General features: G+C 41.7%; 1 protein-coding gene across 1 annotated transcript; it reads right to left on the reverse strand.

Moving 5' to 3' along the window:
- Positions 1–1,082: 1,082 nt before the first annotated feature.
- bmp7b (bone morphogenetic protein 7b) lies at positions 1,083–25,430 on the reverse strand. The gene is made up of 7 exons (XM_085443383.1): positions 24,748–25,430; positions 7,881–8,073; positions 6,372–6,520; positions 3,850–4,053; positions 2,686–2,762; positions 2,238–2,348; positions 1,083–2,037 (listed from the first exon to the last, which is right to left on the reverse strand). Exons 1-7 carry the CDS (start codon positions 25,145–25,147, stop codon positions 1,888–1,890), a joined length of 1,284 nt encoding a protein of 427 aa, XP_085299509.1. The 5' UTR covers positions 25,148–25,430; the 3' UTR covers positions 1,083–1,887.
- Between the last annotated feature and the right edge of the window lie 1,954 nt (positions 25,431–27,384).

Here is a 27,384-nt window from a genome sequence, read left to right on the forward strand (position 1 = left end):
AACACTCCTTACTGGTATGTGTCTGACAGGAAAACAGCCAGAAGTCTGTCTCATTCTGACCATCTCTGCAGGAACTGACCCTTGATGATAATTGCACCAAGAGGAAGCCAATCCAGCACAGCAAGTTAGTATTTGTAGTTATACATACTTTATGAATTTTAGAATTTTTACTTGTCAACACAAATTCACAATTTTACAGAATATTTCTCACAGATGAAATATCGGAATTATAAGCTGAAATTTCCAGACTGTCCAGCCTTCAGCAGGTAGTTATGTGAACACACAAAAGCTACCTCAACCATCCCATAATACAGTTATCCAGCCAGATTACTACTGGGGTTATAACAATCACCTTACACTTCTTTAAAGTACCCAGCACTTAACCAAGTGTGCAGAAGTTCCACTCAGCTGTTTTTAACAATTTTCCTCCACTCATTCAGGTGTGCAGGGAATTGCACATAACGTAACTCTTTATTTGTTTTCATCAGCCCTTTCAGTAAAAGTTCTCAATATACTGTAAGAGCTCCAATGCTTTGGAAACAGAAACTGCTGTGTAGTTAAATGAACAGCTGTCCTAATGAATCTGAATCTGAATCTGAAATCTGAAAACAAAAGCTCGTGTCACGGATCGCATCGTTTAAATGTAAAAGTCGGTGCAGCGTGCTTGACACCGATGCGCACAAGCGTTCTGCATTTTCCCCAAATCCGCTGTCAGCAACCACTGCAAAATATTTACACGTAAACCCAGTGTGCTTTGTACTTGAATGCATGTGGGAGCATCGACGCACACTCGCCGACAGAAAACAACCCACATCCACCTCATATACGTAAACCACAGACACAGGCATGCAAACCCACACACACGTAGTAACTAAGCCTGAGAAATTCTTAGTTTGCTTTTGAATGTGGAAAAAACTTCTTACAGATCTCAGGTCAGCAGGTGAAGGGTGAGGCTACAATCCGAGCAAATATTTGTGCAGGAACGTGTAAGACAGTTCAATACCAGCGTGTGTCCTCCTCAGACTTGGACACAGTTCTGCTCTCCGTCCAGATTAAACAATAAATCTCAAAGTGGCTTTGTTGCTTTTCTCCTCTTTATTGTTGTACCAGTTCAGCAGTGAAACATAGTCGAGACATTGGAGCACATGGTTACTTAGCCGGCTCTCAATAAATAGACCTTTTAAATATGACAGATTGTATTACAGCAGAAAAATATAAACCTGAAAATGTCGAGCACACAGAACAAGATGCTTCAAACAAAGATCCCACTCTCTTCCTCCCCCCATCTCTCTGACAGCTCAGCTGATTGTTGTTACAAAATAAATGTGTCATGCTTCTGAGGCAGAGCGCCGTGTGCCGTATTTGAACTCAATGCTAATGCCAAAAGTAGTTTTCTTTTCATTTCTTCAGAGTTTGTGTGCACTCATACTGACAAAGGAAGTAGGCAGCTTTACATAAAGGAAGAAAAAAAAACACAAATCCAAGTGACAGAAAATAAATACACTTGCTTTGTTTTTGAAAAAACAAAATATTTACATGGTATTGTACATAGAAGAAAAATATAGATTCATCCTCCCTCGCTCAGTAAAAGTATAAACTACAATAATTAGAATAATTACTGAAATAAACAAAAGATTGTTGGGTGTGAATGAATATACATTACAATCACTGTTTTAAATGTATCGTATACACAGTAGAAAGCACAAACATGAGTGTGTGTGTTTATCTGTTCATCTGAGAATGACAGAGAGTCTTCAAAAAAAAAAAAAAAGCACATAGTATATTTTGTAACCAACTCTCAACATGTTTAAATTACAGCAAGGGGGAAGCCCTTTTTTTCCCAAGAGTGTGTGCGTACGCATGTGTCCATGCGAGGATGGTGATGGTCTAGTGGCAGCCACAAGCTCTGACCACCATGTTGCGGTATTTCTTGAGAATGACGTTCGAGCTGTCGTCGAAGTAGAGCACAGAGATGGCATTGAGCTGCGTGGGGGCACAGCAGGGTTTAGGAACTGTCTCTGGGTTAATGAAATGAACCTGGGAAGAGGAGGAGGAAAAGAAGTTGTGAAGAAGAAGAAAAAAAAGGTATTTGCGTGGATACTGCTGAAAATGATGCCCTTTTTGGATAATTAAACACAGTTGTTCCAACAGTGGCTACATTGTCTTGACATTTGATGAGATGATTAGACTCTTAACATGACTGCTGCATTTTTTCCCCTCGTTCTATGGTTACTCACAAGTGTTTGCACAATGGCATGGTTTGTGGCGTTCATGTAGGAGTTCAACGGGAAGGCACACTCTCCCTCGCAATAGTATGCTGCATATCCTTCTGGAGCAATGATCCAGTCCTGAGAGTGGAGGAGAAATTCAGGTTTGTTTGGCTATACTGTTTCGATATGTTGGATATTTTCACCCTTTGTTTCTATAAAAGGCATACAGGAGTTTAATGTGTTTTCTGTTACCCTTCAGTATTGTCTTCATATGGCCTAATTATGCCATATCTTGTACTATGTGTTGGGAGAACACAAATAAAGCAGTAACTTCATCTAACAAAGGTATTTCTGGGCTTTTATTGTGTCACTGATCAAGATTCTGGGATAGGAGCAGCAAACAGCAGTGTCTGGTTTAGGTTTCTGTTGGGCCAAGCAATTCTGGCGACCGAAGAAAGAGGAATGGTTTCCGTACCTGCCACCCCAAGTCTCTGAAACTGACGTAGAGCTCATGCTTCTTGCATGCCTGCTTCTGATCAGTACTGCTGTTTTCTATAGAACAGGAAGAAAAATAGAGAGTTTATACTTCAGCACAAGTGCTTTTATCCTTCTCAGCTAGACGAGTAACTATTTGCTGTCGTCAGACCCCAATTAGGCAGCAATGATAAAGAGCAGACCTAAACATGCCACCATGTTCTCATGCAAAACATCAACACTTGTACAACGACTAAAAGAAACCACCTCCATCTAGAGCAGCAGTTTGGTTAATTGACTTAAATGAATGGGCTATGCTGCACAGAGGTCACTGTGTCGGGCTTTGAGTTTCTACTGGATGAAGCAGATGTGTACGCAGAGTAGCCGAGCCACATTTTCACAACTCTTGACTTTATTTATTCTCTCTCCCCTTTCTCCCGCTTATTTCAACATGTGTTTTTTTTTTTTCCTTTTTACTCGGTCCATGTGTTGAAAAGAATAGTCTGTTTTCGATCAAATGCTATCTCTCGCTTCTCCTGGTGACCTCTGGGGCTCTGCGGTGCATTAGTTCCTGAAAGCGGTTCACATTGGAAATGATGATGAGCGACTGGTTCTCATCATCTAGTTAAAGACCACTGCTATTCAGAGTTCTAAACAGGCCCATTTAGCCCATGTGTCGTGGCCCGGGTTGCCCCACAGCAAGCTGCAGATGTGTTCTTCCATAAAAGCCCGTGCTGCCTTACCTCCATGCAGGGAACTTGGCCCCAAGTACTCTGTAATGCTTGTGTAAATAAACAAAGACAGCAGAGGCATATTTGAAGCTCAGGCATTACAGTCTAATGTTTCAGTGCTTCACATAAACACAGCCCTCTCACACCTTCAAAACAAAGGCCTTGAATATTCATCGCAGGAATCACATCCATTAAAGGGATGTACTTTTGCATTTCGGTACATGCACGTGCTTGTGTGTGTGTTAGCGCCTCAATAAGCATGCTGCATGAGTTGGCCCTTTTATTATGAAACTGTAGAGTACCAGTTATTTATTTCCCATTCCATGAATTCTTCACTAAGGATACAAAAGACAAATGGATCCGGGGGTTATCCCAACACGCCAGAGTAAATCATAGCTGAATGTTTATAAAACACAAACACATTTTGTGTTTACCTGCAACATTGGCCACTCTAAGCGCCTCTTGGCTTTTTGCCCCTTTCGAGCGGTTGGGGTTACGCTGTTTGCCCCCTCCTGTAGCTGAGCGGATGCTTCGCAGGTGCACCTCAGTGGCTTTGAAGAAGGCCACCATGAAGGGCTGTTTATTCTGAGGCCCACTGCGACCAACCAGGCCTGCCGTACGAGGACTGATACTCTCTCCTGTAGGGGGTGACAGAGAGGACAGTGGAACAGGTGTTCAGACAGATCAGTGTGCAAATGAGAAAAGCTGAGCTCCTGAATTTAAATAAATATGTCCCTGCTTAGTGTGGCTGTTTTTAAGTTTTTATTTTGCATATAAACTGCTCTTACTGAAACCACTTTCGCTGCATTTGGTTTTACACATGTGACTTTCTTCTCTGAATTCCTCTCCCTTCTCCACCTCTGAAATAGCAAGAACAAACGCAGCGCTGAACATCAAAGCCTCCCTTCTTGTGTTTGCGTGGGTGTGTTTGTGCTTGCGGGTGTACAAGCACTGCAGTAGTGTCTATCTGGTTCCCGCATGGAAGAATGTGTGTCTGATCACTGTTCAGTGGTAAATCAAGGCTTCTGGCCGCTGCTGGCGACGAGAAGTCGCAGGAACCTGTCTGTACACGCTCATCCATAACCCCTTCATACCTGATCCAACACACAAACACACACTCATAGATATGGCCTCACCAGCACACCCACTGCACGCCTCGAAGGCTACATAGTGTCTGTTTTCCTCGCCTAACATGTAACATCCTGCCATCCTTTGATGGATGATATTCTCAAACACTCCCTGCTGACTGTTTGTTGATAAAGTTTTTCGCTGACAAACATTTAAGGCTCTCGATGACAAACTCCTGCTGAGATGTTATCCTTTGGTTAGCACACTGTATTTTCCGCACGTCTGCTAATGATGCTGAGGGTATGGCGGATGATAGTGGTGATGAATGATGAGAAGCAGGGTTTGATTTATCTTTCCACGCACAAGGAAGAAATCATCTGACTGTAACCTTTACAGCGATGATGGAGGCCTTTGTCTGTTGCAATACAATGCCGACCTTCATTTGTGTTCAACATCTTACCTTAATCATCTGCACAGTACTGTGATTCATGCTGTTTATTCACGCAAGCTTGTTATTTTGTAACGTTTACCCTTAAATATAGCTGAAACTCTTTTGCATTAGAAACCTGTATTCTGAAGACATTTTAAGGTGCACCCTCTTCTGCTGTAGTAGTTCATCTGCTTCAGATTTTGATGTGTTTATGTGTTCAGAGCTGTTCTTCTGCATACTTTGGTTGTATTGAGCTGTTATTTACTGTTACCTCTGACATCTGACATAAAAAAAGGTATTTTCTCATTCTCTGTAAACTGTAGAGGTGGTTGTGCGGAAAATTCCAGTAGCTCAAAGGTTTCTGAAACACTCACACCAGCGTGTCTGGCACAAATGACGTGCCATTTTCAAAGTCTTACTTAAATCACCTTACTTCTCCCTTCTGATACTTGATTTGAATTTCCATTGACCCATGGAAATTCTGATGCATGCCTAAATGCACTGAGTTGCTGCCATGTGGTTGGCTAAGTAGACATTTGCGTTAATGACCAAATAAATGAAAACTTACCCATCTTACCCTTGCAAATCTTACAGTTTGCATATACAGAGTCTAGTATTTTTTATATTTTTTTTATTGGCTAGCCTCTGTACCTTTGTTCATGTCCTTTTCTGTAGCAATTTTTGAGTGACAGCTATTAATTTCTGTGGAAATCACATTACACAAGTACACTAGCTCAGTTACCTGGCACATACCCATCAGACAGTAAATATAGTTACAATCAAAATATTTTTTCCTGCCCATTTGTTTTTTTATGGGCACATCCATGGACCACTTAAAGTGGTCCTGATACGTGTCAGAACAAGCACGTATCAGGACTGATGGCTTCCACTGAACTGAATCTCTTTCTTTGTGTTAAATCAGTGACCCTTGAACTCGTTTTCTTTCTAGAAAATTAAAACAGATACACTATTCTTTCTGAACTCAGCTTTTTCACTCCATTTTATGGTGACTGATAATGATTCATGCCACAGTTCATACTATTGGCAGTTTTTTGTTCTTCCTCAGTCACCTCAGGACTTTACAGTAAAACTCTGAGTTGAGATTCTGACTCAGAAAAAATTAATGAATGACATCCTGTGAACGTCTTGAAAAAACCCTTCGACCGCTGTGTAGTTTCTCAGTCATAGCCAGGCACTGAAGTCTCCTTACCAGTAATGACTGGGTCAGTATGACACAAAAGTTCAATATTAGCTCTTTGCGCAATTTTGAGTTTCGCAGTGAACAGAACAGGACTTCCGGGGAATGAGCCAAATGTAGCAGGAGCACTGGAAGCAGTGCAAGCGCACAAGGAAAAAGCTGCCAAATTTAAAGCTGGACAGGTTTTTGCTCTTTATGGGCCAAGTCACTAAACATTTTGATCACACTCTGTGTATTTCTGTGACATTCATTGCCCTGACCATTTGTGCTGTCCAGAGCCAGCTGTAGACCCAGATTTCTGCCAGGGTTCAGGACCCAGTGGTTACTGGTGGCTGTTACATCAAACACCAACCAGCCCTCCTCCGCTGCCCAGATCACTCTCGAGTCCAGCAGAAATAGGTCTGACTCCCTGAAAGGGACAAGAAAACTCACTTAAAATTAGATATTGACTTGCACTATTTTTTTTTTTTAAAGGTAGAGACAAGGTGGCAGCGTGTGCAGCTAAGTGACCAAAGCAGAGCTGTTGAGGGGAGAGAGGGAGTGTGACAGAGTCAACCAAAGAGAGAAATGAAGCAAGACAGACAGTAAGGCAAGGGAGGCGGGGAGGGCTCCAGCTGGTGAGGCCCAGGGGAACACTTCATTTTCTTAATTGACAATAATGGCTTTATAAACGACGGGTCCTTTCATACACTACACACGGTCCATCACTGGCTGGAATTTTGTGGGAGAGCCAAAAAGCCAAAGAGAGAAAGGGAGCAAAAAGTACAGCTGTGAGAGAGGACAAGAATGTGTGAAAAGAGAAACAGTGCATATCCAAGTCGGTCCTATTGTTCAGCAGTAAACTCTGACCCTTTCTGCCCTTTCACCATTGGAGACTAAATCCCTTGTTCTTCATGTGGCCATTTCATGTATCCCGACCTATTTTCTGACTGGGAAGATAATGTGTCACAGAGCTCTGGTTCATTCATGTACCTGGGCCTGTCTTTGGCAAAGGGATAAATGACGGTGTTGTTCCCTTTGGATAATAGAAACCTTTAGGAGGGGCTGAAGATAGCTGGATATGGGCCATTCCAGGGTTACATGTATAACTACTGGTAGGTGTATCAAAGCCTTCAAGATAAGTTGTTAAAACTTTAATTCATTTATAAATTTTAGGTAGTTTTTCCATGTCTCAATAGAAAAAGCATAGATCTATGACATAAAATGATTGATGACTAGACTTCCTTGAATTTATTGAATTTGTTTTCAGGTTCTGGGCCTACCCCTCTGTTAAGCTGTTACTTACTGGGACATTTGTATAAGACAGGGCGATAGTTCTTGCTATTTGTATTTTTTTTCCAGATCAGTCAAAGTGTTTGCTACAGGAAACATACATTACAACAAAAGGAAGCATTTCTTACTGATAAATAACGTCAGACTAAAAGTCTGTTCTTGGGAAGATGAGCGATTTGAACTAAATATTAACATATCATGATGCCATGTCGTTTTTTTTCCACTGGCAAGGACCCCACCCCAGTTATGATGAGACAATGACAGAGAATAGCAGTAAAGCCTGGGTAGGTAACCCTTGTATGGACTAGGAGGTGAGAACTAATAAAAAGAAAAGAAAAGGTGAGGCAAGGAAACAAGAATATACTAGCATGTAGGGAGAAGACGCTTATAAATGTACAACCGGCAGGTTAGTAAGTGAGGTGTGGTCCAGCCCCTGAAACTGTCTTTTCAGCATCCAACTAATCTTTTGAAACACATAGCCACAAACCAATGCTCACCTGTCTGAGTGTTCCTCCAACACCTGGTAGATGCTGATACGGAAGGTCTCATTATCATACCGTTCATGGATGAAGTCTTTATATATACGGAATTCGGCAGCAGTGACTGCCTCACCCTCAGGGATTCGTGATAGATCGAATTTGAACTCTCGATGATGCCGCCGCACCGGTAGGAATTCTTTATCGTGCTCCACTGCAAAACATAAACATAAAAAAAATATGAAAAATGTATCTTTAAAGAGGCTGTATGTATTCAAAGAATGTTTCCCATTCACATGAGTTATGTTGCATTCTCCCCTTTAGCAGTGATACAAAATTTTTACAGGCAGACACAAAGAGCTAATGTGACTTTTTTTATGAAACTTAAAAGCTTTTCGTGTGGTATTGAGTTGCATCTTCCAGGGAAACAAAACATATGCTTGCAAAGTAGGAAGACAACAAATGTCTTTTACGCTCAGACTTTCTACAATTCATTTTTCCTAAACCATCCATCATCCTCAGTTATTAGCGAGGAAATGACATAGCTTGTCAGACTCGGGGTCAGCCCCAAATTAAACACATCTATAGCTATTCAATACACATGTTGGCTTATGATTGAAACATTCATGAGAACTAGCACTAAAAGCAATGCATCTGGCACACACTGAGCCGTGATAGAGAGATGCGGGCGGACTCTGACAGCTTTATGAGCCTCTTTCTTCCCCCTCTCTTCCCTTCATAGCCCCAGAGAGTCATCCAGTCTGCCCTTCATCTGGTTCTCATGAGTTGGAGCTTGATGTTCGGTGTACCCCTTCCCCACCCCTTGTTCTCTCTCATCCTCACATCCCAGCTTTCCAACCCCTCCTGTACCTCCCTGACCTTGCTCATCTCATGTCCCAGCAGGAAATCCCAGGGGTCAGTGCCTTTCTTATCTCATCATCTCCTGAGGCACCCGCCACTTTTGTCTTTATTAGCTGATAGACAGGTTCCCCACCCATATAAGTATGTATGCATATACACACAAATATAAAATATGCACTCAAATGTACAAAAAGAAATCAAAGAAAATAATAAATATACATTATTGAGTCAGGCTCAAGTGATATTGAAACTTTTTTTTAAAAAAAAGCTTTTTTTTTGCTTGTGTTTAATTTAAATGAAAGAGGAGGGTGACAGGAAATGTCAGTGGATCGCCATAGTTATAGGATTTGTCCTCATCTGTCGAGATATAAAGTGGGATTGTGGGTGAAATGACACTTTCTTCTGATGACTTATGTGTTAGATAAATTTCCAACAGCTCATATGTGTTGTTATAGGCTTCAACAGACCCCCTTTAAGTACATTACTTCATTACATTTGGAGAAATTGATTTGTAGAACACAGGTATCCCCTTGGTCAGTCACCTATAGTTAACAAAAGTTCAAATATAGGGTTAGGATTACAGTTTTTCTCAGTCGCTTTGGTGCGTTTCTCAGATCAGAATTGAAATTCTCATAACTATTAGTTCAACCTCCACAACACTCAGTCATTTGTGCACATCATAGTAGCAATTTCTCCTCTCTCTGAACAAACTGCAAATGATTTTGGACATGAATCAGTTGCTTCCATACATTTCCCTGCTGCTTTCTGACATTTCCATTTGCTTATGTCATGTCAGTCAAAAGTAATCATACCTATGGATGCTGAATAGTCATTCCCAATAAAACTAATAGTCATACATCCATTGCTTAAGTCATCACACACAAAATTGTTGAACTAGTTATCACATGCCAAATATTGGCCATCTGTCAAGCAAATCCTATACCTTTCTGTATCATTGTTCTTGGAAATGTCTCCGAAATTGAACAATTGATCTCAGGTGAATTACAGCTGTCACTCATGAGGAGGCTCTACCAAATGGGTGATTTTATGTTTACATGTATTCTACAGTGAACAAGTGACTGTAGCATATTTTTCTTTTGCACAATTCTGTAGGATTACAAACACTTCTACACAATGGAAATGTGAAACGTACATATTCAGTGTCTTAGTTACTCCCAAGACTCCCATAACATCTACAGTGACTTTACTGCACATTTCAGATGGCTGTACAGGTAGGCCATAGTGCTGTTGTCAGCATTTTCAGGTGTCACCAATTGTTTTTGCAATGGGAAACACTGAAATTATAAACTGTCATAGTGGAAACATGACAATGCCATTTGACTATCTTGTTCATAAAGATGGTGTCAAGACTTTTCATTTTGATGGCACTGACAGTTTCATTGACATGGATACTTGCTTTTGAGGTATGGATAATCAATTCTGTGCATGTGACGTGCTTTTGCAGGCTATCCACTAGGTTTTGCAGTTTGCACTAATTGTTTTGGGAAATGCACTAACTGCTGTGCAAATGTTAATGGTGTTCTGAGAAACGCACCAAAGCGACTGAGAAAAACTGTAAGTTTCTCACAAGAATTTTAGGCAGCTATTCCAGCCAACAAAGCAGAAAGGTGCCCAAAATCTTATACAAGTCACAAGTAACATACACAAGTAGATAGATAGATAGATAGATAGATAGATAGATAGATAGATAGATAGATAGATAGATAGATAGATAGATAGATAGATAGATAGATAGATAGATAGATAGATAGATAGATAGATAGATAGATAGATAGATAGATAGATAGATAGATAGATACAGTGGGGCAAAAAAGTATTTAGTCAGCCACCGATTGTGCAAGTTCCCCCACCTAAAATGATGACAGAGGTTAGTAATTTGCACCAGAGGTACACTTCAACTGTGAGAGACAGAATGTGAAAAAAAAATCCATGAATTCACATGGTAGGATTTGTAAAGAATTTATTTGTAAATTAGGGTGGAAAATAAGTATTTGGTCACCTCAAACAAGGAAAATCTCTGGCTCTCACAGACCTGTAACGTCTTCTGTAAGACGCTTTTCTGTCCCCCACTCGTTACCTGTATGAATGGCACCTGTTTGAACTCATCATCTGTATAAAAGACACCTGTCCACAGCCTCAAACAGTCAGACTCCAAACTCCGCCATGGCCAAGACCAAAGAGCTTTCGAAGGACACCAGGAAAAGTATTGTAGACCTGCACCAGACTGGGAAGAGTGAATCTACAATAGGCAAGCAGCTTGGTGTGAAAAAATCAACTGTGGGAGCAATCATCAGAAAATGGAAGACATACAAGACCACTGATAATCTCCCACGATCTGGGGCTCCACGCAAGATCTCATCCCGTGGGGTCAAAATGATCATGAGAACGGTGAGCAAAGATCCCAGGACCACACGGGGGGACCTGGTGAATGACCTGCAGAGAGCTGGGACCAAAGTAACAAAGGTCACCATCAGTAACACACTACAACGGCAGGGAATCAAATCCCGCAGTGCCAGACGTGTTCCGCTGCTGAAGCCAGTGCATGTCCAGGCCCGTCTGAAGTTTGCCAGAGAGCACATGGATGATACAGCAGAGGATTGGGAGAATGTCATGTGGTCAGATGAAACCAAAGTAGAACTTTTTGGTATAAACTCAACTCGTCGTGTTTGGAGGACGAAGAATACTGAGTTGCATCCCAAGAACACCATACCTACTGTGAAGCATGGGGGTGGAAACATCATGCTATGGGGCTGTTTTTCTGCCAAGGGGACAGGACGACTGATCCGTGTTAAGGACAGAATGAATGGGGCCATGTATCGTGAGATTTTGAGCCAAAACCTCCTTCCATCAGTGAGAACTTTGAAGATGAAACGAGGCTGGGTCTTCCAACATGACAATGATCCAAAACACACCGCCCGGGCAACAAAGGAGTGGCTCCGTAAGAAGCATTTGAAAGTCCTGGAGTGGCCTAGCCAGTCTCCAGACCTCAACCCCATAGAAAATCTGTGGCGGGAGTTGAAAGTCCGTGTTGCTCGGCGACAGCCCCAAAACATCACTGCTCTCGAGAAGATCTGCATGGAGGAATGGGCCAAAATACCAGCTACTGTGTGTGCAAACCTGGTAAAGACCTATAGTAAACGTTTGACCTCTGTTATTGCCAACAAAGGTTATGTTACAAAGTATTGAGTTGTATTTTTGTTGTTGACCAAATACTTATTTTCCACCCTGATTTATGAATAAATTCTTTACAAATCCTACCATGTGGATTCATGGATTTTTTTTTCACATTCTGTCTCTCACAGTTGAAGTGTACCTCTGGTGCAAATTACTGACCTCTGTCATCATTTTAGGTGGGGGAACTTGCACAATCGGTGGCTGACTAAATACTTTTTTGCCCCACTGTAGATAGTGTTGGGGCATAACGGAGTACATGTACCGACGTTACGTATTTAAAATACAAAATATGAGTAACTGTATTCCGTTACAGTTACCGTTTAAAAAGGTGATATTCAGAATACAGTTACGTTGTTGAAATAAAGGGATTACACGGCGGTCTTTTCCTGTTTCATATGTTAGGCTATGCTCTCTCTAGAAGCATGTAAATATAATAATAATAACCACTGCAGCCTTTCAACACCTCTCTCTGTCTCTTGCTAGCAAAGTTAACCCACACAACAAAGTAAAGCTAGTTTTTGGCTACGAGCCCAACACGGAACCCACCGTAGTAGCCAGAGGTCCGTTTACCTCGGTTCGGAGCCACGGACCTGTTTTATATACACGCGGAATAGTTTTCTATACGAGATCGCTGCAAAAAAGTGCAGCCTTACCTAATGTCCACCCTACTGTTACTCATTTTATATTAAGATTTAAACATCCAGTTGGTATTGGTATGGCGAGTAACCCTCAATAAATCACACAGCAATAGTACATTCATGTAGCTGTAAAAAGCATGACAATATATTAAGTAATCCAAAGTATTCAGAATACGTTACTCTCATTGAGTAACGTAACGGAATACGTTATAAAATACATTTGGGGGCATGTATTCTGTAATCTGTAGTGGAACACATTTTAAAAATAACCTTCCCAACACTGTCGATATAGATAATACAAGTACAAGGATCTCTTTCCTACATCCCCTTTCATTTCTATCTTTATTAAACCCTGTTGCTGAAGGACAACGTACAATGGCAGCACTGTGAGATGATTCGGTATAAGAAAGGATCTAATTACTCTTCAGTGAGGCACAGCTTTAGGCTCCCATTGTTCTCCATCTATGGGCACACACTGAACTGGTTTCAAAAGCTGTACAGCTTTTTAAATTCAAGGTTTTGTGGATTTCACCACATGCTTTTATCAATTCAACACCAGTGGATCTAGGCAGTGCCACTTGTTTATTATCTCTTCTCATCAGAGCCTTCATTGAGCTCCCACCCTGAAGTCAAACATTACAACATTATACTGTGTTTTGACAATACATGCATGCATACAAGCTTGCTTATACCTCTCCACCTGCAGGTCACCTCAAGCTCAGACTCTACTGCACACTGGATAACAGCACAGTGATGGCTCACTTTTGGCCTCTGACCACTTAAAGCAAAGTCTGTCTGTTTGGGGCCTTTGTTGCAGGCATATGCTGTAAAAGAATTTAACATTTCTGATCATTTGAGGTTCAAAGACTCCTATGTAACTCTAAAGAAGTGTGAAAAAGAAATATATATTCTCTTTCATATTCCTACATCACTATCATGTATCATCTTCCAGGACCTTCTAGGACACATCCCCACACAACAGGACATGCCCGCAATATTATGAGGAATGCAACAAGTAAGGACTACCACTTTAATGTTATTATTCCAGGAAACAATTACTTCTTGTTACTAATTTACCCTGGAACCTTCTCACACAATTTTAGAGCCTGCCTATTCTTCTACTGTCCCAGGGAACTCTCCCTCCTTCTGTAGCCCAGTGCAGGTGCAGTCCCTCTGGGGAGAAAGCCAGACCTGTTCTTGAGCCCCCCCTGAGCAGCCACCCCGCCCCTTTACTGTAAAAGCTCTTTATCTTTGCTTATGAGAGCAGTTGGATGCTGCTGCTGTAAAACTCCCACACTAAATATTTTCCTCTCACATCAAATGTCCACTCTTCAGTGCTGGTATTTGTGTAATTTGTGTAAAAAAATATAACGCAGCGTACAGAGTGCAGCTAAGGCCTCTGCTATAATTCTTCCGTTTTCTCTCTTTTAATTCTCTCCAAAGGAAGCAGTCGTCAGATGAGGGGACAAGGCACAGTTAAAGCCAAGTGAGTGCATTTATGACTTCCTCTGGGAGGAAGTGAGTAGCCTTCACCCCACCTGTGTCGCAAAAACACACACCACAAACATGGCGAACACACCCTCTGATGCCATGTGAACCCTTCATTCAGAGTTTTCAACGTCCAAATCAGTCGGAGTCCTTAACACGGACACACACACACACACAAACAGAAAAATAGTCCATTGCACACGCACAACTATCACAAAGTATTGCCTGTGAAGTGAACAGTCTTGTGCGTCACAGCACGGTAACACAATCATTATGGGTTTTTGTAATCCATAATTAGAGACGCAACAACACACAAATGCAAAGAGGCAAACACACACACACAAGCACTTACTCTTACACAGCGAGCTGCTTTTATCATTTGGTCTTAAGATGTCTGATTGCTTTTTCTAAAAACGCTGATGATGCATGGTTATCCCATATCATTTAACAAGAAACAAGAGCAGGCCACACACGTGCACAGCAGCACACATCACAGATATCAGAGGGACAGTGAGTCCTCCATCCCCATCCTCTCAGTTTACCATGCACCTGGCAGCCAGAAGGTTTTTCATGAACACTGTATTAGCATCTTAGCCCGTGCTAAGCCAAAACCGCAATTCTTTCTCGAGAGAAGAATCAAATGTAAAAAAGGATCATTCTGAACACATTTTTTGAATTATCAAAAAAAACCAAAAAAAATCCAACATGTCTTTGTGTTAAAACAGATATTGTGTGTATAGACATAGACTCCTATAACACTTTTTGAGATAGATTTACATGCCCCCCTACCACCACCACCACCACCAGCTCACAAGAAAAGGACAATATGTTATTTCAGCACTTTGTATAAAGCCACGGCTTTAATGTCACATACACCTTTCTGGTTGCATAAATAAATCAAACTGAAATAGTCCCCAGAAAGTGCACTTACTCACTAATTTACTTGTGTTAGACTAACATTTGAGTAAATTACTGCTCTGTGAAATCATAGGGCTCAAGGACTTTTATCCATTAGAAAAAAGGGATTTAAAAAAGCCCACTCACATTTAAAACCTACATATTTAATAACAGCAAAAACAGACACGACCACTGTTGATTTACACTTCAATAACTTTTTTAACCATAAAATAACAATTTCAAAATGAGTAACTGCCACATTAACACATGTCAAAGAGAGTGACTCCCCTTTTCATTTCCACTCTGGCCTCAAATGCGTAAATTACGTAACTTTGCCTGATTGGACACAATTTTTCCACAAGAAGCATGCTGCTTACTGCTCAAAGGCACTATGTCACAAACCACCAAATATGAGCTTTGTGACAGCTTGAAGAAGACCAAAGAGGACGCTGACTAAGAACTCTAAGCAGGGGGGAAAAGTCTTGTGCAAGAGGCAGGACAAGAGTAAATCTTTGGCTTGCTTTAAGTCTGAATAGTGAGAGCTCAGCACTGATGTCAACCTGGCACTCATGCAACTGAATTAGGAAGTAATATTAACTGGCTTACTAGGAGTATTTATTGACCATTAAAAATGGGTAACCCACATATGTCCATTGATAAGTCAAAGATTAATACACAAAAGTTACTTTTCAACACAAATAAAGAGTTTAGCCTTGTCTGATTGTTAGTAGGATTACTCAAATATAATAAATAAATTTGCCTGGAATTTTTTTGCCAAAGATTTAGCAATGATTGAATTTCATTCAGATCCTTTTTTGTTTGTTTGTTTTGTTCTTTGCAAAACAGGACATGTTGCATCATATTTCAACAAATAGTACATATGAAACTGAAGAAAATGTGGGAAATACTGTCTTGTTTTTGTTCTCAAGAAAGTATTATAAACTAATCTGGATCCACATACATCTCTGGATCCGGGGACTGATCTCATGCATGATGTGGAGGGAATTTTCAGCCTGGGTGCAAATATGTACTCTCAGACCTCTCTTGTTATTATCATATTATGGAGATGAACAGTAATACACAGGTCTAGAGTGTATGTTGTCCTTCCTTCTCTGTACTTGTGTCCTATTCTTTATGCTTATATATGATTAGCTGGGTTCTTCTCTTGCTTTTGTGGGAACTAAACCTGATAGATCACGGGACATGTAAGCAGCAGCAGTAATGGTAATCAGCTCTTATTCTATGTCACAAGGGAGGCTGTAGCAAAAACATCTACAAAGTGAATAAATACCAAGCCAATGAAAAATTATATTAATTTTTAAGTGTTCTAGTGCTGCTAATCAGCACCAGATGTGATACATCTCACTAAACAGATGTGAAAAGAACTAAACGAACAAATTTTTCTCTCATTGTGGAGATGGAGAAGTACCACACAGACCTGCACTTCCATGTACATATTCCTCTGTGTTGCCTCGATGACTTGATATGGGACCACCGGGCCCTGCACCATTCATGCCCCTCTGTCTGTTCCCATAGGAGCTGCCACAGTTCCTTCTCCACATATTGTGTGTTAAGAGCAAGATAATGGAGACCAGAGAAGGGAAGGAATGACTAACTGGTGAATTAGTTTAGACATATAAGAGGCTCTGGCTTGCAGACAACACTGTGTCACACACTTGTGCGCTCAGAAGCAGTTGTGTCACGCTATAGTCACACCAGAGGCACGCAGCTCTAGTTTTATAGCTAGTAGCCAAGTCAGGTAATAGCAAGTGAAGAACTCCAATATTTCTTTTTTAAATACACACTCATATGTCACATTCATTCCCTCCCCGCCCTTCTCTCTATTGCTCCTTGCATTCCTCTTCACAGTGGGCTGCCCGTGGTGCTGAGGCTAATACAGATGTTTCCCGCTGTCTGCAGGCCAAAGCAGCTGTGCAGAGAAACTTTATCTTTTCGGCGTCCAACAAGTCCCCTGAACTAAACCTCCACCATCACGTCTGGCCCAGTTTTTAGTATGTCCTACACACAGGGCCATATGATACCAAATTTCCCTGCCTATTCTCCTGAATCAACAGTATTGATTATCACCACTGGCCTCCTAGTATTAATTAACTTGTTGTTTTATGGTCCCAGAGGTGCTGCGTGGTATTTAGTCTCCAAACTCATACTCTGCCCCTCATCTCCAGAGGTTTAGGCCTCCTGTGCTCCCAGACATAAAACATTTCAACACTTTCTCAAGTTCTTTTGTATGTTTTTCTACTCCCCATCTCTCTTTCACACACATCCACACACTTTCTCTGAATGCAAAACATAGCATTCCCTTCCTCTTCCCTTAATTTCTCCATGCTTTTCTATTAAACACAGCAGAGAGAAGCAGAGAGATTTCCACCTTTCATCTATTCTTGAGTTGCTGAATTTGTTTGTCGCTGTCTTTCTTTATTACAGCTTCTTCCCCAGCTGTGTTTGAGGAGGCTTCTCACATGTGGGCCAGAATAAAGTCTGGCCTACAAAGTATGCGTTGAAGGCCAGTCTTTCCTCTTTGCATGCAGCCTGTCCTTGACACTGTGACTGTAACACATCTTTCTTCCTCCTCTAGATTTATGTAATCGCTTCTGTGTACACTCCCAGTGAATGAAAAAGCACATGCATATTTATCTACTTTCATGTGTACAAGTGTGGAGAGCAACGTATGCTCACTTTCCTGCTCAGAAAGAATGTTTCTGGAGCTAATTAGTGTTATTGAGTGCAGGTTTTATTGCCTTCTGCTGGACAGGGAGTGAGCAGAAGCAAAGGAATGTAATAGCTAGTACAGATAGCCCGGCCTTCCTCTCAGGTAATTTCTCTTAATGTACTCCACAATTTGATGTACTGCACCAAGGTCTAGTGTGTAAATAAATACCACAAATGGAGACAATTAATCTCTTTTCTCATAAGCTTCCAACAGCTTCACAGAGTACACAGCTGACAAGATCAAGGAAGATTATGTTTTTTTCCCAATGTCTTATCTAAGAAATTCACCTGTTGAACCCAGGAGTCCGAAATGATATCTGGATGTACATAACAGAACCTCTGTGCATTTGGCCAGGCTAAGGCACTCGCTGAGAGAGATGATGAAACAATCTGCGGGTGGGACGATGTGGCGAGTGGTCAAAAAGCCCAGATGTACTAAGCAGCGGGCGTTCTAGCTCTGCCTCAATGATAGACGGACCTCCTTCATTGCCAGGAATGCTGCACTCATTTTAGTGTTTCTAATAATTTTACTCTCCTTCCTTGCATATTTCTTTTGTCCATATGTGGCTCTAATTCTGCAGTAACTGAAATAATTTGCTTTTTGGCTAAAACCCCAATATGCATATTGAAATGCAAAAACCTGATCCACTGAATAAAAAATATTTCCACACATTTTCCTACTTTTCTATCGTCTGCGTTACTTTGGCCTTGCCTTATCAGTGCGCAGCAGCATCTGCACTCCCCTGCACTTCCATGACAGCAGGTACCAAACAGTGAAGCTGAGAGGGCAGATGGGGCGAGAGCAAAGTCAAAGATCCTGGGACCAATAGCTCTGTTGATGCAAAAACAAATGCACCGCTCTTTGCATGGCACTGAGGCACTGACAGGGCAGAGGGGAGAGAAAGAGAGAGAAGGAATGAAATGAAAGAAGAAACATGAGGATAAAGGCGGATCGCAAATAGATGCCACACATTTCATTCCTTATTGTCTTTCCTTGTGTGAACATCTTGTGCTTGTGAATTTTCATGTTGGAGCCGTGACGGGAGTGCGAACTCAAACACTATTTTAGAGCCACCTACCCTGCCCAGTCACCAGCTGCATTGTGTAATGTGTGTTAGTTCTCCTAGCAGAAGATTGCGTTAGCGGAAGCCCATAATACTGACCAGATTCCTCACCAGGCTCCGACAGCCAAATCAAAGCTTGTAAAAGCCAAGCAACAAATGTACGCAAGTGGTTTTATGATAAGTGCTGAAATATTGTGCCTGTGAAGCATGGAACATGAACTGGCTGTCACAGGTTTCTATTTCTTCAGGCAAGCAGCTGAGTTTCCCTTGAGTTTCCTCACAGCTATTTTATTTATTTCAAGAAGGAATGGGCTGTGATTCCACCAAATGAACAACAAGCTGATAAAAACAGGGTGTCAATGTGGCCATCGCACGTGCGTAAGACACTGCACTGTGATGCAGGAGACAATTTTAAGAAGTTTCTCCTTCTGCCAACATGAGTATTGTATGTGAATTTTCCTGAGGTCTATAATAAGGGGTGGCTTGGCTGGATGAGGAGGGTGTGGCTCCTGTGGTCACAAAATTAGAGAACATAAAAACAGGGGGATGAGGGGAAGAGTGGGTGAGTGGGGGAAACTGAATGGCTGCAATTCCACATCTCTGAGTTGTTTTATCCTATAGTTAATCCCTACAGTTTATCCCTGTCTTCCAGCACATTATATCAAAACAAAGACTGCTGTAGATTTAGGATGTGGCTGCTTTATAGTCACAGTCACCTTTCAATAATGTCTGATTGCCTTTGACAAGGGAGCTGATGCAAGTTGCACGTTCCAATATTCAGAACCGTCACTGTCGAGTAGGTTCTTCAGATTCACTCCTTAGTTAATGAGTAGTTGAAAAATGAACTGTGATTTGATGTAGTGAGCAACATAAAAAGATTTCAGTTAACCTCTATTATACATCATACAGAAAAAAATCTCAATATAGGGTATTTCAAAGCCAAATTGAAGGAATATTTTTTTTTTAAAACTGGATTTGTTTGCTGTCTCATCTTTATTTTGATAAAAAGATCAATATTACATCCATGGCAGAGCTAAATTAGCTTTGTACAAAGATTTAAAGCACGGGGCAGCATCTAGCCTGGCTACATCAAAACTACAAGCATCTCTGAAGTTCACCAGCTGTTTTATTCATACAAAAACAGAAATGTAAAAATGACAGCTTTAGGGTTTTAAGGAGGAGTTGTGTCAGATAGAGGATGACAGTATACAGTAAGCTACTGGAGCAATGAAGAAATAGATTGGCAAATAAACCTCGGCAAAATGTTGCTTTTACACTTCACTGTTTTCATTAATTAAACAAACAGGGTGTAATTAGTGCAAGTCTCAGCTGCCCTGCTGCTTCATGTTTCACAGCGAGCTATTGATCTTTTTACCCAACAGTCCACTACAAAGTGATAAAGCGTGTTCACTGAACAGCCAAATTATTGCTTTAAAACAAAAACATCTGCATGGCTCTATACCAGCAGAAGCAAGTGAGAATGACTGTACCAAGAAAGTCCCAAAAACTTTATTCTGGCGGAAATGGGTCGCAACGTTTTCAGTGAGAGAACTGTTTCGTCACTCATCCAAGTGACTTCTTCGGCCTCTTTGGAGACTGACTTTATCACTTTGTAGTGCTTCGGCTTTTTGGGATTGTCTTACCTGGATGATTGAGCATGCATCAAGATACCAAGAAAGTCTTTACAGTCAGTGTTTCTTCGAGGTTCTCACATATTCTGTATAAATCTCAGATTTGTGATCCTCAGTGAAGCATGAGGTAGAACCCAGAAGTAAGGTTTATGGGTGCAGAGGGCAAACATGTTTTATGGCTGCAGTGAGAGTAAGAGGTCAGCAAAGCTGCTGTTAGTATAATCTCAAACCTCTCCATGGCCTTCAAGCAAAAGACGTCTGGTTTGACCACAAGTCTTAAATGTAAAGACTCTTCTTCCTGTGGTTACTGTTTCTTCTTGTGCAAAGGCTCAAAGGCATGTGTTCGTGACCGTGCACACACTCCTGCTGTGGCAAGTTAATGATCGTTAAGTGTGAGTAAGTTATAGCATGAAACTTTGCTGACCCTTTCCCAGAGAGTCAGTGCTGTCAGACCCTACAGCAGTATAAATGCATCACGCAGGCATGATGTCATCAGTAGCTGCCAGTGGGCAGGATGTTTCCTAACGTGGTAATCGCTCTACTGTGGATAGTCACTCTGTACCCAAGAGATCAAACTCTCTTTGCTCTTTATAGGATAAACATCTTGAGCAAGCTACACTTCCCTTGCACTCCACTTTTCATCACCAGTCTCCTTTTAGCATACGGAAAGTATGACTTACTTGTTCCCAGTTCTGTGTTTAAAACACTGTTAGAGTGAGAGCAACCGAAAAATAAAGAAAAAGACAGATCATTACAGGGTATCAATTTGTATAATTTAGTGCAGTGTTCCAGTCTTGTTTGTTCAGCCCCTTTTGACTGACTACGCATATCTGGTTTTAGGTACCAGGTGTGTTATTAGAATTAATGAGCTCTATAGGGATCTAAAGGAGGTGCAAATAGTGGTAGTTAACTCTAGGGAGAGTGGTGCCGGGGTGAGATACCCCCTGCAGAGTAGCGGAAGCGCGCAAAGCAGGACTGAGGGGTGTGAGGGTGCCGAACAGGCACTTGGGCTAATGCGAGCCGTCAGATCTGTCCGCTACCGCTCCGAAGCCTGAGGTGTCGCAGAAGTGTCTCAGATCCACAGGACCGGGATGAGAGAGCAAGAGAAGGTAGAGGAAAACAAAATGTGATCAGAGAAAGGGAGGCCCTACAGGCAGAAACAAAAAAGGATTATAGGAACTTTTACCGCAACTTCAACTGTAAAATGGTAACAGCGCCATCTGTGGCTTCAAGTAGTCATTAAAGGATTATGGCCCGTTAATAGTGTGGAGCTCAAGGGTATCAGTACATAACCTATTAAATGTGAAACAAAAAATCCTATTTCAGTGAGACATGCCAGAACTTTAAGAATTGCTGGCAATTAGAAAAACAAAGGATAAAATTGGTCTTAACTTGGAGTAATAACATGACACTACCATATCATAACCTTATGAATTTGCTAAATGTAGCTTCCACTAAATGATTGCCTTAGTGTAGCACTGTGATTGACTCACAGCCCCATAAGAATACATTAATCCGTGATTGCATGAGAACAGGAAAAACGCTGTGACTAACACACCTCATGAAAACATCTTGCAGTAATAGACTATGCCCTCACCTCCCTCTTCACACACACACACACACACACACACACACACACACACACATACACACGCGCACACACACAGCACAGGTGACGATGTTGCTTCTCTTTAAGTCATCCAGGATGCAAATAGCAGACAGCCAAGTCATGGCCCTTTCCTGTGGTTGGGAATGTGAAAATGGGCATTTCAGGTAAAATTCATTATTGTTACTTAGCTATGACAGCAGTGTGAGTGTGCTAATTTTCTGGTGTGCTACATGTACATATGCGGCACACACCCAGGACCTGGGTGAGCTGCGCTCCATGCAGCAGTATGCATTCTGAATGCATGCTGTAAGTCATTTACACAGCTGGCCTTTTAAACTGAAGTGACTCAGAGAGAGGACTTCCCTGGCCTGAGGTCTGTCCCAAAGCCCACACCCACCCTAGCTGGCTGCATTGGTCTCTGCATATACTCAAACAAGCTGACAACAAAGTGTATCAGCTCTGTTGAGTGGCAATCAGTAAGGAAGAGCGAGAGCTAGAACAATTATTTTACATTCTACATAATATGGACTATTCTAGTGGCTCAGGGATCTTTGATTTTGATGGCAATTCTAAAATCAGATCCATTTTCACATATTTGACCTTAAATTTAAATGCAAACAGTGCATGAAAACGGGCCTTTCAGGAAGCAGCGCCTAGGGTACAAAGTCTGACTAATGTACCTTGGCTCAGTAGCTATGGAGACATGCAGTTTTGAGGGACAATTTTTAAATAAAAGCTACACTCATTTTGCTCTCAGACAACCTAAATAAGAAAACAAAAACCACAACGAGCAAATGTGGAAAGGAAGGAATTTGGAGAGGAAATAGTCAATCCATTTGAAAGCCATCACTTTCTTCTCTGTGAATTCCCTCTCCCTCCCTCCCTCCCTCCCTCCCTCTCGTGTAAAGGGTAACGAAATTGCATATTATCTGCTGTTTTGAATAAAGCCACCAGGATGTCTATTTGATGGTATCACATGAGAGTACGGAACCAGCCTAACAATAGGCCCTACTGATAGATTTAACACGTGGCAGATTAAATCACGAATGCGCTGTTTATATCCAAATGAGTGTCATTTGAGGGAACACTAAATATGTGCTGTGAGGAAGACTCAACCTGAGCAGATGCCATTAGTGATTACATTAGCCACAAGATTTCAAGAGGGCAGTGTGACTTTGTTGTTGTTAACATAGGAAATAAAAAAAGTTCTCCCTAGTTGATGTAAGCCATCTTGCAAAAGGTTTTTGCTAAAAAGATGTTTGCAAAATAGACAGACCAACTTTATCACTCTGCCAAAGGCTCCCTTCTCCCTCCTTTTTCGCCATCTTAGTGCCGTCTTGGCCCTTGACTTTGTGAGGCCCTTGACTTGTGTCTTGAGTCTCTGTGGTCAGATCCATCTGTGTCACAGCCTGTCAAAAATAGTCACAATGCAGCAGCTCCCACAGTAATTACACAGTGCAGTGGAGGAGCCAGTGTCACCTCCCTCTCTCTTGCCAAGACACTCCAACAATGAGCTTTCCAGGATTGAATGTAAATGTCTCACTGCTTGCAGAAAGTCAAGAAACAAAATCTATTGGCTGACAAAAACCGTAACCACCCGTATGCCTGCTACAGATTTGATTTATTTCTATGTCTGTCTGGTACCAGATTGATATGTAAAAGCTACTCTTCTGGAACCTAAATGGAGCTGTTGCTGTGACTACATAATTTGTTAAGTAAATTGAATAATAATGATGCTTTTATCAATCCATAAATCTGATAACACATGCTAATGTTTTGATTATTTACACTTTACAACCTCTGACTGTTGCTGGCAGCAATAAAAGGTCAATAAACATATTTGATTAGATAAGCACATTGGGCCAGAAAACAACTTTCAACAAAGCAGTTTTATTGATGTGAAGTATGTCCTGTGCGATTGTTATTCACTTTGTGAACAACTGAATCTAATTAAACCACACTGTGACTACACTAACATCACTGGCTGGCATTATTTGTGATGTGAGGGATGTCTCCAGATTAGAGTTAAGGGAGGACCCAGTGCACTTTGAACTCATTCTGCTGTTGACTTACTCATTCTTTAGATAACACATGGCTGACAAGTTAGCTGCTGCTGGTCCATCATCCACAGAACAGCACCTGAACATTAGCTGGTTGCACAGCTGTTTAACAGAGAAGGACACTGGAATGTGCCACTCCTGGTATTAGCTAGATAACTGCAGTATGTAAACGTGGTTATTGTGCTGGTCTCCTTTGTGTGGACACAGGTGTACCATCAGAAAAATACTTGTGCTGTTTCTTTACGTGAAGCGCTGTAAGAAGATAAAATACCACCACAGTCATTCTGCTCTTCCACCTTTGACACTTACATATCATATGACTAAAAGCCTGATTTGTCCCAAAAACAATGTGTAAGATGTAAGCAGAGTGCAATAATAAAAGTGCTAAATCTCCTTGTTAAAAAAAGAACACCGACGCGAATTAACATATGAAAATTCTCAACACTTATAATCGTCAAGCCAAAGATATGTGTCCTTAAAAAAAGCTTTTTTTCAAAGTCCTTGCTATGTGTTTGATAATTAATATATAAAGACAGTCATACTAGTACTACATTTTAATAATCAAATAAAAGACCTGGGTTATTGTGACGCGCATAGCAACGATTACATTGATAATATTTCGACGTGTTTATTATTCTCCACCGTCTTGTTTTTCTGGGAGGGGATTTATATAAAATTGAATGTGATGGGAGACTTAAGAAAATAAAGTGCCTACCTAAATTCACAAAGCTCATGACCATGTCTGCATCGTTTAAGAAGTTGTTGTCTTGCAGGCTGGCTATCGGTGGACCCTGTGTGGTGAAGACGGGTTTGTAAGGATAGGAGTATCTGTCCTCGTCTCCGTCTGTAGACATGGCGTTGTATAAGTCCAGCATGAACATCGGGGCAGCATTGTGTTTTCCATGGAGGTGGGGTCGCGGCCGGTGCGGCAGCCCCAAGATCGACAGGATCTCCCGCTGCATCTCTCTGCGCTCCTGGCTCTTCAGCCGACGGTGGATGAAACTGGAGTGAAACTCGTTGTCCAACGTAAAGTTCGTAAAGGCAGTGTTTGCCAGGACGCAGTAGCTCCAAACCAAGAGCAAAACGGGAGCACGCTTATCCAAAATCTGTGCCATAATGCTCGCAGTGCGTAATTGCGCCCAATTCGGATCACTGAAACTCTAAAAAAAAAAATGGTTAGTAAACTTTTAGCAGCAGACACTCTGTGTTTAATATCCAAAATCAGTTACGGTCCCTCATGTTGAGGGACGTGCTGCCGAGTGAAACATCAACTTCACTTCAAAGTCCTTTTATTGACTGCTTTCCTGGACGCGTGGACCTCATGCGCAACCTGCGGTCAAGCTCTACCAGCTGTAGTGCAGCCTGCAACTGCAGAGAGAAGGCTGCAGGCAGACAGGTTTCACTAGGAGAGACGAGAACAAGTTTTGAGGAGGCGCTATTTGCAAAGAGGAGTAGAGGGAGAGAGAGAGAGGGAGGGGGAGAGAGAGCGAGAATGTTATGGTTGCCTTATTGAGCAGAGCTAGCCTGGCTTTGTTGCCAGTAGGAGAACGCCTTGAGGCTACATGTGCAAATAAGAAAAGGATTAGGACTGGGTTTGTATTATGACGCTTCAGTTTATTATACACCACATTTCGTCAATGCTTTCCACATTTCCTAGTACCTGTAGGCTCGTGATAATTCACTAACGACTGATGTTAAGACAACCACAACAGACCGTTCATGGTGAGTGTACATATGGAAGGCTGATTTCAAATCATTGAGTTCTTATTTGACTTTGCAAGTGAGTACTTCAGTACTGTAGGAGAGGTCGCAACATGTAGTTGCAGTCCTGCCATTACAATAGTTAATTGGCTGATCCGCAGGTGCACTCTCTGAATGCCTTGGGTCATGTGGCTCTGAGACTCTAAAGCCTGTTATCTTTTGATGTCAAAGAGGCTGTACTGCAGCCTCACAACTGCCATTTCACGCTGCATTTCTGAAGATATCCTAGTTTTCCATCCCCAAAGCTAGAGCAGGAAGTTTGTGACAAAAGCAGCAGTGCACAGGGCTCAGACTGCAAAGGAGGGGTGCAGATGTTCGGCAGCTGCTTCATTCCTCCATCTGCCCCCCTGGCACCAGCACCTCTTAAACACCACACTTTAATAGAACGCTCCTGACCCTCATGTGCGCTTTGCTCTCACTGACACAGGCGGAGGGACTTCAGATGGCCCGAGAATGACTGCTTTATCTAGAGAGTACTCACTGCACAGAGAGAGGAGTTTCAAAGGGTCTTCAGGCTACAGCCTGCCAGGTGATTTTTATGACAATAAAATTAGACTTCAATGGCACAGCAAGAGAGGCTGCCAGACAGCTTAAGCTATGATTGCAAACAGAGGAAAGGGAGGAAAGGAGGTAGAGCATGTCTTGGGGTCTTAGCTCACCTTCCTGCCCATTTAATGTGGTTGTTCTTGTCTTCAAAGGCGTTCCACTCCTCTTTTTTCCAATGACAATTCAACATTGCTTAAAGCATTAAAGCTTACATACCCTGCCACTACTCATTTTGTATATCTAATACTCTATTTGCTTTTAACTCGCCTTTCAGTAGTATGTAACATATAAACATTTCTATCCGGTGCCTCAGATAGAATCAGCTAATGGCTGCAGGTGTTTACATAACAGCAGTTTCCGACAGAGGACTTGAAAGGTTCTGGGTTATAGCTATACATCTTCCTCTCTTTCTCACTTTCTTTTGACTTTCTCATTGTCTCATTCTCATGCCCTTTCTGTAAGTCTGGTGAGGTCAGATGCCCCCAGTGCTCTTCAAACAACCCCCAGCCCTCAGTTCGGTTTGTGCCCAGAGAAGGGCTGACAATCCTGGACAGGACAATAAGAACAGACCCCCCTTTGTTTCGGCCTCCATGAGTCTGGTGACAGTCCCAGTAAACAGTGGGCACAGGCAGAGGCCAGGCAGGGTAAGCTGCACTAAGGGGCCTTTGACAAGGGGGACTAGTAGAAAAGTAGAACAAACAGTGTTTGAATATCCTGTCAGTAATGCACACACACATACAAACTTCCAAAAGAATAGCCACAACTTGTCTCAAGTGTGTCCCACTAAATTGAATATTTTGGCTAAAATACACAAGCCGGACAAATGGTGAGACAATCTGTTTGGGCCTGTAAAAGAAAATGTTAAAAATAAATGAATAAAATAAAACATACACAGATTATTTCTGCTTAGCTGCTGAAAAACGTAGACATGCAGTGTACCTGAGTAAGTCTTTTCAGGAAGAAAACTCTGCTGAGTTGAACAGCTGTGCAGCCATGATGACAAGGCTTATTCTATTAGAGCTCATAATGGTAAACTCAAAAGGTC

This window comes from Copadichromis virginalis, linkage group LG20 (genome assembly GCF_057382275.1).
Source record: "Copadichromis virginalis isolate Kocher_CV1m ecotype Utaka linkage group LG20, C_Virginalis_male_GT1.1, whole genome shotgun sequence".
NCBI lineage: Eukaryota > Metazoa > Chordata > Actinopteri > Cichliformes > Cichlidae > Copadichromis > Copadichromis virginalis.

Excerpts from the sequence above, each read along its gene's own strand:
- bmp7b (XM_085443383.1), bottom strand. The coding sequence starts at position 25,147 with ATGGCACAGATTTTGGATAAGCGTGCTCCCGTTTTGCTCTTGGTTTGG. Across the intron at positions 6,521-7,880 it reads TTGGAGGAACACTCAGACAG|GGAGTCAGACCTATTTCTGC; the intron begins GTGAGCATTGGT and ends TGTCCCTTTCAG. Across the intron at positions 2,349-2,685 it reads TCAGAGACTTGGGGTGGCAG|GACTGGATCATTGCTCCAGA; the intron begins GTACGGAAACCA and ends CTCCACTCTCAG.